Source organism: Atractosteus spatula, chromosome 5, assembly GCF_055471065.1.
Source record: "Atractosteus spatula isolate fAtrSpa1 chromosome 5, fAtrSpa1.hap1, whole genome shotgun sequence".
NCBI classification, from domain to species: Eukaryota; Metazoa; Chordata; class Actinopteri; order Semionotiformes; family Lepisosteidae; genus Atractosteus; species Atractosteus spatula.
The window spans coordinates 28,484,377-28,495,968 of record NC_142710.1 but is presented as its reverse complement, the minus strand read 5'-3'; the positions used below and the strand labels follow the sequence as shown (position 1 = coordinate 28,495,968).

General features: G+C 38.9%; 1 protein-coding gene across 1 annotated transcript in view; it reads left to right on the top strand.

The window, feature by feature from the left end:
- Window positions 1–207: 207 nt before the first annotated feature.
- LOC148834856 (cartilage acidic protein 1-like) overlaps window positions 208–11,592 on the top strand; it is a 40,366-nt gene continuing 28,981 nt past the window's right edge. The window contains exons 1-4 of the mRNA XM_088916579.1: window positions 208–331; window positions 5,264–5,463; window positions 7,908–8,104; window positions 8,888–9,024. Coding sequence (XP_088772705.1) covers window positions 5,270–5,463; window positions 7,908–8,104; window positions 8,888–9,024 — 528 coding nt within the window. The 5' untranslated portion in view covers window positions 208–331; window positions 5,264–5,269. The remainder of the gene's footprint in view (window positions 332–5,263; window positions 5,464–7,907; window positions 8,105–8,887; window positions 9,025–11,592) is intronic.

The window sequence follows — 11,592 nt, the reverse complement described above, 5'->3', positions numbered from 1 at the left end:
CCTGCTTTCCACACCCTCTTAGACTCTTCTGTTCTGCTTTATCTAGCATAAGGACAGAACTGACATAACTCAGCAAGGCCAACACCCAGTCATTCCCCTGTATGTTCCTCATTGGTCAGACCTCCTATTTAATATTTAAATAGGTCCCCTGTGATTGGCCATTGTGTTGCACAACAGCTTGCATAAAGCAAGTGCCTTGCAGAAGTTGTGTAAGAAAAACTAGAGAATTCAAGACACCAGTGAGGAGTCACCAGGCTGAACTTCTGGATCCACCCCAGTGTGTAACCTAGCTGACTGACAAGTTGGTGGCTAGCTGATCCATTTTCTTATTGTAAGTGCTTTGTCTCTTTTAATATTCCTGCAGTGTTAGCAGCGGTTCATATGTGAACAGAGAGCATGGTGGAACTGAGCAAAGTACCACAGTGACTTCAAACAACATTGGGATGCTTTCTTTCTCAGAAACTACCTACTGTCAATGTCAAGACATTCTGGATCAACAGCATCATATGTATTTAGAAAGAGCAAAAAATACTCACTAATCTTAAAGCACTGCAATGTTAGGAATCTGTAGGATATAAACAACTTAAAAATGTTTAAATGCTTTCTTAATCACATCTTTTTGTTTAAATGTTTTTTTTCTGTAGAATTGAATGCTTTTAATGCATAAATCAGTTTGTTTAGTTATCTAGAGGAAAAGCAAATGAAATACTGTATGGACTATATGCATCCAGTATATCTTTTGTACTTTATATACTGTAAGAGTGCATGTTCTTTTTAGGAGCAGTCAATGCATGGTGAATGTTTGATTGTATAGACGAGTACGGGCAAAATTCTAGTTTCTCTAGACAAGGGATACAATCAAATTTATAAACAAATGCTGCACAGTGTATATATAAACATACACGTAACGATATATATGCACATATGAGCAATTGATACATGACTGTGATTTGAAGTGTATCGATACTGTATTTGTGTATTACATATTTGAGAAAAGGTATGCACTGTATGAGTTATTCAGAATTGTATCTGAGTTTATTTCAATCTATGAAAAATGTAAACAGTTAATTGTGTGTCAGAGCAGTATTCTGAATTCTACATTTCAGTCAATATCTACGGAGTTTGGTTATTTGGATTATACAGTATTTGCAGATTCTTCTTTTTTCTATGATTGGATCATGGTATAATACATATTGCTTGGCATAAAAGTGGATATCTTCCAAATAAAAGGTATATAAAAGGTATAGGTATTTGTTTTTGGTGTAATAACAGAAGGATAGTAGTGTCATTTGGGTCCTTTGGAATGATGTACACTATTGTTAAAGAGCATGCCTTTCATGTGTCTAAGTATAGAGGATTAGGTGAAGGACCTGCAATGCTTGTGTTCTTCTATTAGAAAAAAAAGTTAGAAGGAAAAAGCATCAAGCATTATTAAAGAGTTACTTAACATTTTGTGATATTCTAATTATATCTGACATGCGTGAAACTAACTTACATTTAATAAAATCTGTTCCATTGTTTCCTGCAGTGCCTGTGATACTGCACGCAGTACGAATAAGTCTTGATTCTTACATAATGCTCATTATTTCTAAAGAAAGAATTGCTTTTGAATTTAAGATGCTTTTTTGTCTCACTACATGTAGTGAAGATAACAAAACAACTAAAAACGGATTTCCGCCTTCTCTGTGTTAAAAACATGAGCCATTTAATTTGATACAGTTACTCATTCAATTTCAGAAAAATATCAAATCTAATTTATTTATTTACCACAATGAGTGATTGTGGTCATTGTGGGTTGAGGTCAGTCTCTTAATTCCCTTTTCATTCTTTCTGGCAGACATGGTGAATGAATTAACAAAACATTATTAAAACATAATGGAAACTAGAGTAAATAAGTTGTGGGTTTGAGCAACAGCATTCACAAAATCAATTCAAATGGTGATTCTGTGATGTTACTCAGCACCAAAAGTATGTAGGTCAACCCCAGGTATATACTTGCAAGTTCAAATGGTATAGAAAACTACCTGTAGAAATAAATATTAAAAACAGATTTCACTGTCCAAGGGGAGAATATTGTCTCAGTTGGCTCTGTGACACATGACCTGGAAAGGGGAGCCCGAGTCCAGGGAATATTGCTATCCCTAAAATATCCATCCATTTTCTACCTACAGTACTTTTTCCAATATAGAGTGGCAGGGGAGCAGGAGCAGGAGCCTATTCCGGCAAACACCGGGCACAAGGCAGGATACACTCTGGAAGGGATCACAGTGCACACAGACACACACGTCTCACATGAGGGCCAGTTTTACAGAAGCCACTGAGACTACCAGTATGTCTTTGAACTGTGGGAGGAAAGTGAAGCACCTGGAGGAAACCCATGAGAACATGGGGAGAACATAAAATCTCCACCCCAGCACCCCAGGAACTGAAACTAGGGCCCCAGTGTTCTGAGGCAGCATTGCTAATCACCGGACCACTGTGCCACTCACCCCTAAACAGCAGTCTTAAAAATTAAACTCAAAATCAGAATCCATCTTAAAGTATTCCTGGTGTTCTGCACTCCTGACAATATATTTAGTCATCAGGTCCCAAATGGTAAAGGACTGTTTCTCAGCGTGTCCCTATTCCTCCACTTTCTGCCATCCTGACATCCTGCCACTGCTCCACTTCGTCACTGGTTCTTCAGGACTCTGTCTGATATAAAGCCAATATCCCTGGCATATTTCTCTTTAATGCTGCTGCCTGCTGAAGGTTTTTCCACTTTGTCAGCCATTATATTCTCAGTTAATGGAGAGAAACTTATATATACTTTAATGGAATTGTTCTGTTAATTACCGACACTACACTGATGTAGCAATAATGTAAGCAGTAAATGTAATTAAATCACCATGAGACACTGGGGCAGCATTTAGACACTGTCATACTTTGAAGAAGTCATTCCTATAAAAACTTTCCAGAATGTAGATTGTCAGGTATATATTAATTATGAGGGTGCTTGATGCTAGTTAATCTGTAATCTGTTAATCAGTTTGTTGAAACAAACACAACAGATAACTTGTAAAAAAAACAAGATCTTCACTGCTGGGCAAAGAAAGATACAGTATTAGTCTTCCTGTTTTGCTTAAGTTTATAAAATACAATTTTCAAGTTTCTACTTTTTTGCCTGCATGGAAATAAAATTACCACTCTGACTGAAATATTATTACTGCATAGGTCAATTGTAAACTGTAACTTGACAACAAAAAAAAGATTAAGCCACTTAAGTAGAACATACAGAGAAAAATCAAGAAATTGGATTCAGATAATGTGAACTGCAACACTTGGCTGAGCAAAGCAGCAGGCAGTAATTCAGCATCAGTGCAGAAATGAGAAGGTCCACATACTGATTCTCAACTTCCGCAGTTGCCATTAGTGGTTCTCTGATGGGATTTCTGCCTTGTATTCGATTTAAGAAATGAGCAGTGCATGATCAAATATACATTTGATGTGATTTTCTGTAAGAATGTTTAGCTTTGGCATTAATTGCACAAATGTAGCTGAATGAGTTAGACTAGCATTTATTTTGGGTGTAAGTTTTGTGTGCGTTTTCAGGATAAACAAACTCTTGAACTGAATTTTCAGAGCTTCTCTTGTGTCAAGGCTATGAATGAGCCACACATCCTGTGGACTGTAGACTCGCATGGTCTTGTCAAGTCGGGCTCGTATCATGCTTTGCTATTAATTCCAACATTGATAATTATCTGTCACCTCTGAAGAATCACTTAGCTTCTCAGTCCTTTTGCTGAAATAACTGAACTTTTCTGCTGGGCTGTCTCCTATTTCCTTCCTCTGAGGCTGGTAATCTAATCAGTCAGCTTTTACCACTAAACATTGGCTTGTATTCTCAATTAGTGGCTGTCCCCATGTTTAATATGTCATCCTCACTGATTTGCAGACCACTGTGCACCACAGACTTTTGATCCTTCAGCACATACCACATACTGCATTTCCTCCTAACCCCATACTCAGGTGTTAAAACCACACATTTACTGTACCACACAGCTCTCCCAGTCCCTCCACTCTATAAATTAACATTTTCCTACATACAGTATTTGTATTGTCTAAGCTTTCAGCCATGAGTTTGAGTCTCCTGTCTCTGACCTGTACAACATCCTGCCTCTGTTCAGTTCTCAGGCAGGGTACATTTGAAGAAATCAAACAGATTAATTTCCCTTTCAGGCTGTACTTAAGATCAAATGACAGCAGTCTTTTTTCATTTATGGATTTTTGTCTTTGTGATTATTTTCCTACTTTGCAGATTGCTTCACCTCGTGACTTTCCATCTCATTCTCCTGCTAAAGCTGTCTTCTGCTCCACTATTTATGTTCTGTTTCCATTCAGACGTTTTTGCTTTACAGGCATTCGTAATTACTTTTTATAAAGAAGGAGACGGGGCAAAACAGTTAAAATGTCAAGGGGTACTTCTTCTCTTTACCAGGACCCATAATTATCTCTGGTGTGTTCATCTGTCCAGGTTGTGAGGTCACACGACTTTCCTGCCATGAGAAGCAGCTTTATTCTTTGTAGTGCCCATCTTGTTTGTATTGGGAGGCTTAGAAAAACAAATGACTAAAATACTCATAAAAAAACAAAATACTACTAAAATGTAGGGAATCAGGAATTTTCATAATATGTTGCACATTTCCACATAAAATCAGAAAACAAGCAGACAAGTGCAGAAAATAGAACAACAACAGATGAAAATTATATTGTAATGATCACAGGAGAACCAAAAAAACAATAGTGACATTAATCTATTTTCAATTCAATTTAAAAGACTTCAATATTGAAAGAAAGTCTTAAAATCTTAAACAAACTTTGCTAAATAATCTATAAGTTGTGTAAGGAAACCTGAGCTGCTTTCTTAAAGAATGATGCCTAGAAGCCTCTGATGGTGAATACTTCAGTACAAAATGATCTGTATTAAGTGATAAAAAGGGGGTTTTATTTTTAAGAAGTACAATTTTTATCTGGAGGAAAAAGAGATGTTTTTGCTCATGGAGCAGCAATTTTGGAGTCTTCATTGACATCCTCTGTAGCAGAGCAAACACATAAGTTACTGAGAGTGATCGGCTCATTAATTGTGTGCCAGCATTCTCCCAGTGTAGCTCTGTGCCAGTGGCAAACAGCCAACAGGCGCTTGTCAGGGAGTATGTGGGAAGAGATTGAAGGTGTGGAGGAGTGGGTGTCAGTGCTCTTGGTAACAGTACTTCTGTGCCAGCAGGTGAAGATGTCTCTTTGGCCCTGGCTGCTTCTCCTGGGTCTGCCCGGTCTGTCTCCCGCACAGCGCTGGGAGCCCATGTTCTCTGGCGTCACGAAGACAGTGTTGCCCCCGGATTATGAGAATAACCCCACGCAGCTGAATTATGGGCTGGCTGTGACTGACGTGGATGCGGATGGAAACCTGGAGGTGGTGGTGGCAGGGTGAGTTCCCAGACTCCCACTGACAATCTGATTTCCTTGTTACACAACACATGTCACACATTATACAAAGTAGTGGGACAATGCCATTGCTCTTCTACCCACCCCAGGAGTAGAGCAGACAAAGGACATCTCCTAATAACTGGGAATGGCTTTTAATCTCCAGTATACTGTATGTGAAATCAATACCACCTTTATTACTGTACTTTGGAAGACTGCCCTGTTAATGCAGATATTAACAGGTGCTGATAATCAAGCAACATAAAAAAACATTGATATCATTAATGTTCTGTACATATATAATATATAGATTATATAAATAATATTGATTTTAAGGGGAAAAGTAGACTTGAAAGTTATCTTAACTTCGTTTTTGTGCTCCAAAATCTTTTATTATTTTTTATACATTTTCAATAACCCTGAAACACTTCAAGCCTCCTGCAAATTTCCAGTGATAGAACCACAGCCAATCTTCTGCCTCAGTGCACTCTAGCTGCAGATAAAGCACCACTATTGGAAGACAGTTCTGACACCTATCCAAGCCACGCCTCTCCTCTAACTATTGAAGGTCTGGGCTTTCTGCAAAGACACATGCAATTAAAAAGATTTCCAGTGCGACAGTGATTTGCCAGTGTAACGGACATACAGACATGAACTTATACGTCTGACAAAAGCTTAACTCCCAATAGAAATCAATGCATTTTTTTAAAGCCCCAAGGGTCTTTACTGCTATAAAAAAAAGTACATTCCTTCAATCTTGACAGCCAGGCACATCCACAGCAGAAACTTTGCCTGGGGGGGGGTTGAAGCCGGGTGTGGGTGTGGGGCAGTCTAGGGCTTCAGCTTCACACAGTCATTGGCCAAAGCTCGTCCCCGCAAGCTTCACCCATGCCACTGACCATGGCATGGCCAAAGAGCTACAACCACAGAAGTGACATTGTCATCACATAGATGACCACAGCCAAGCATGTCGCTCAGAGCACTGAACCTTCCTTCACCACTGTACAAGACAACTGACGTCGGAAACAATGACATGACAGGATAATTGCTCGAGTATTCATTTCAACTAACTGAATTGTTATTTAGGTTTTGTTGCATCATAGTACAATTTCAGACAGGCAACTGTCAATGCATTTACTGAGGTGTGTGAGGTTTGAGAATATACAGGCACTCTGTATGTTGTATGAACACTCCATTCATTTCCTTTGTACAAGACCTTCAAAATTATTTCAATGATATTCCCAGATATCAATGATATTGATAGAATTTTGTGCCTGAATGACCGTGTATATTCAAAATAAATGAAGAGGCTTTTCCAAAACTAAACTTTAAATGTTACTAGCACAATTACTGTACACCAAGTATCCTGGTACTGGTAAAGGATATGTTGAAAACAGCAAATATTTGCATTAGTAACACCTCCCTGAGCTAGTCAGATGAGTTTTCTAGCCTGTTTTAAAACAGTGTTTTATAAGCATAATTATGTAAGGTTTTCAGTGAGACAAAATCATAGTTTATTGTACATTCATAAAGGCCACATTACATGGTTTGCAGGTGAGTGCTTTACCTTCAGTGTACTGTACATGGGGATTCGGAGTAGTAAATATAAGGATTTTTCTTTTTCTCCCAAACAACCCACTTAATTATTGTCAGAAACTAGGATCCTACATCAGCCAAAGTAGTAGACATACCAATTTATCCAATATATAACTGCATAAGAACAGTGCAGCCTGTTAAGTACAAAATTATTAGCAAAACAGAACTACCACTGTATATTATACAATGGTTTAAAAGCAGTGCAGTCATCTGCCACTGGTCATTTGTTCAATTGGTAATTGGCACAATTGGTAAATGACACACTAACATTGAAATTTTAACTGTCTCATTGACTTCCTACCATTTTAAATAACGAGAGCTTTTGTTACTAAAGATATAAATAATTATTATTGATTCTATCTTTGCTGCTAACAGTGCTACAATATTTTACTATTTTAATTAATGACAATGGACCTTGCTTGGAAGTCTTCAAAACTGCTGGCAGTTTTTTACTTTATTACAGCTATATAGTCTATAGTGAAACGTTACTGCAGCACCCCAAAAAATAATCAAGACAGTGCTGTGCAGGAATGTAAATTAAATATGCTGCACATTGAAACTGAATGGGTTCATTTTATTTTTAGAAAAATCAGATTTTCAAATAAGGATTTGAAACAGAACCCAGGCGTACTACTTTGGTAACCAGAACCATACCATTTAAACAAGGTATGAAATTACAGCCTCGGTAGTAGATTAATCTATATTGCATGAACTTAAAAGAACCCACGTAAACAAGTAAAACCGCCCATGTAGTCTGTAAAAAAATCTTCTAAGTCTGGGACCTTTCCTGGATTTAACATTCGACTAAAGCTGCTACAGATTCAAATCCAATTCTCTGGTGTGTTTCTCAGGTACAATGGGCCGAATCTGGTTTTGAAGTATGACCAAAGCAAGAAGGTGCTCTATAACATCGCTGTGGATGACCGGAATTCCCCTTACTATGCCCTGCGGGATCGGCAAGGCAATGCCATCGGCGTGACAGCCTGCGACATCGATGGCGACGGCAGAGAGGAGATCTACTTTCTCAACACCAACAATGCCTTCTCAGGTAGGCTGGGCTCGGCTGACCTGTCTCTTTCAGGGCCCGAGGCGGGGGGGGGGGGGGGGGGTGAGAGGTCAGACAGAAGGGCTGCACAGTGAACGGGGCACAGCAAAGGAAAGACAAGACCGGCAGGAATTGAACCAGAGAGTGAGGGAAGATGAAAGAGAGGAGAGAGGCTTGACCTGTGTTCCTGAGGAAGGAGATCCCACCTGCTATTGCAGAGAAGATTCACACTGAAATTCTTGCTAGATCTCAGATGACTTCGGTGCTGATTCCAAATGGAGGCACAAGGTGGTGGGTGTCTGTGCCTCTGAAATTTCTCTGCTACCCCAGAAATTCCCATTCTTCCTCCTCTTTGTACACACTTTCCTGCTTTCCAGCTCCCATTTTCTCTAGTTTCTGCGCACCCTTTTCTGTCCTTTGCTCATCCTTTCACCACCTTCTGATTTTATTCTTTTTAATGGGTTTTCAGGGATTTCTCCAATCCACCACTTAAACAGGCACTGACAACAAGTATGTATGAAATATCATCGAGACTGTCTCACTAATATACTTGAATCTGCTCTCGAGAGGCTAAGAGTGTAGTTTGCTATTTTTCCATCAATCCAAACGTTGAGTTTCATTTCACTGACTTATGTTGTTACTGCAATAGGTGAAGTAGGTCATCATTAATTTTGTACACCCATCTATGGCTATCTGGCAAAAGCCTTGCCAATAAAAAGTGTGGTAAGTCACTGTTCTTTCATTTCGTGTTCCGTCGGTAACGCAGACTCCTTTGTCCTGCCTCAGGATTGGCGACATACTCTGACAAGCTTTTCAAGTTCCGCAATGGTCGCTTTGAGGATCTCCTGAGTGACGACATCAATGTCCAGAGAGATGTTGCCAATCGCATGGCGGGGAGATCTGTTGCCTGTTTGGACAGAAAGGTACCCACATCCTCCTTTCAGAGATGCTGTTCTCTAACTTCAGCTGTGACTGGCTGTGCAGAGGGTCTAATTGTTACAACAAGGTTATAAACTGTTACTATAATGTTACTAAAGTATGCTACAGGAGTGCTAGGACAGTGTTGGAGCTGGAACTGTATTATGTCTGTGTAGAATTCATTCCTCTTTCACACGTTCCGCGTACTTACTCCAGTGAAGTACTGTATCAAGGTACAGTAGTATACCGTCTTTATCAAAATCAGATTGTTTTACAGCAAGTTTTTAGATTCTAAAATATAATTTAATGCAGATGGCAGACTTTAATTAGTTATCATTCAGATATTTAGGATGCCTTTTCTTCTGGATGGGTCAATCATTTCTGTGTGTTAATACTAGTCTGACATTTTTATCACTGAATTTTTTGGCATGATATAAAACAATTTAAAACATTTTTACCCACACAGCTGTTCTGGAATATATAAGAAAGAGAGGCTCCTGAAAGAGTATGAATTAAATTCATAATTATTGAAGCTATTTTCATATGACAGCACGGATAAAAATATACTCATTCCAACCTTTCTAGCACCTTTCCCTTGAAAACAAATTACCTTCCTTTTCTTTCATCATTCACAGCTATTAAAATGTCATCAACCTTCACTATCAGTTATATGAAAATCACACTTCAGTAGGACCCTGAACATAAAGCATATGCTTAGTGCCAAATGTGTTAGGGTGTTTAAAAGTTGTAGTCTTTGAAAAGTTTGGATTCTCTGAACCTGGGGTGGTGAGGGTGTTAACATGTGCTGGCGTTGAAAAAGATCCCTCTTCATCCACAGTAGGTCTGATGTGCTTTTCTGGTCTCTAACTTTAAGATGGTTGAGATCACACCTGCTATCAAGCCTATATTTTTCTTCTTACTCTTACTTTTATAGTTTATGTTTTGATGCTACCTTGTCCGATTCACTGTAGTATGATAACTAGGACAACCATAAGTTCGTTCAATTTTAGATGTGCTTGGGAGTAAGAACACCTTCTTCCCTGAAAATCGATTCACTGAAGGTAAAGGGAACTTGGCAGTGCAGCTGATCAGGCCATCAAGTAACCTTGTCTACAGAGAACAATCTCATTTAGGCTCATGATTCGGTGCCAGCAATTTAAAAAACATTGGCCGTGGTGCATAATACTCTATAGTGCGTAACATGTAGACTTCAAGGAGTGCCATCATCTACTGACATGAGAAATGTGCAGCGTCCCTTCCTCTGTGGTCCTGTGCAGTAGGACAGGCACCGCTCTGCAGAACATCTTTCATTTCAAAAGGATATTTCATACGCACAAAAGCTACTGAAAGAAATAAATTGCACGTGTGCATCCATCAGGGATAGACGGTTATTTGAAAGATTTTTGTAGCTATATAACTTTGACAGTGTTACATCTGCTGATACTAAACAAACTAGAATTCATAATAATATAAGTTTTAGCAGCTAATTTATTAGGCTAGTCTTTATTATTAATTCATTTACTAAAGAAAATATGCCCTAAAATCTCAAAAATATCCCTACATTTTCCTAATGTGCTACCTCATACCTGGGTTTAAAATGTAATATACGAAAAAATAAGGATTGTGTTTGTTGCCAAGAGTAAATTTACAAAAACACCATGAAACACATTACAAAAACATTCATTTGTTTAGTCTGACATTTGCTAGAGCTGAACAAGTGCATCTAGGACCTATGTTTAGTTTCACCCTGACACTACTTTTTAAAAAGCCTTGTGATTTAGTTTTGAATTCTAGCCCAATGTAAGACAGTTACTTGCATGATCTGTCCCATTTCTCACATGGAGCATCCAGCACTGCTGGGTTGTTCAATCTCTCCCACTGGGCAGAGCCTGGGAAGGGTGCAGATTCATGGGCAGATACTGTATGGAGCAGCACTGAGCCCTGCACACAGATTAACATTTAACATTGCTCAGATTACTCATTGCTCATATTATACAGTGAAACACAGTAAGAACTGTCAACAAGTACAGTATGTATGAAATATCATACTGACTATTTCACTAATTTGCTTGAATCTGTGCTTAAGAGGCTAAGAGCATACAGTAGTAGCAAACAGCAGTTTGCCCATCAATCTAAACATGTTGTGTTTCATTTCACTGGCTTTTGTTGTTACTGCAATAAGTGAAGTGAGTCATCAATAATTTTGTACACCCATTTCCCTGTGGGACTCCAATCAGATACTGTCGCCTGCTTCTCACAAGACTTCAATCCATTCTGAAACAATGCCATTCAGGGGCATTCTGGGAGGTTTGGGTCTAGACACCTCCAAATGCTGCTCAGCGTTTGTTCTTTCCATACCATATGTGGGTACAGGCAATATTGAGCTACAGAAAACCCCAGACTGTTTTCTGACTGTAAACACTCAATTCTCCCTCGAGCCTTTAATTAAATTGCTTACATCTGTGGTTATTTAGTCCGAAGTCTTCACAGATGAATTAACATCTGGGAGAAATGGGAGAAAGCTTTCTTCCGTTTCTCCCAGCAGCCATATCACCCTGCAACTCACAACTGGC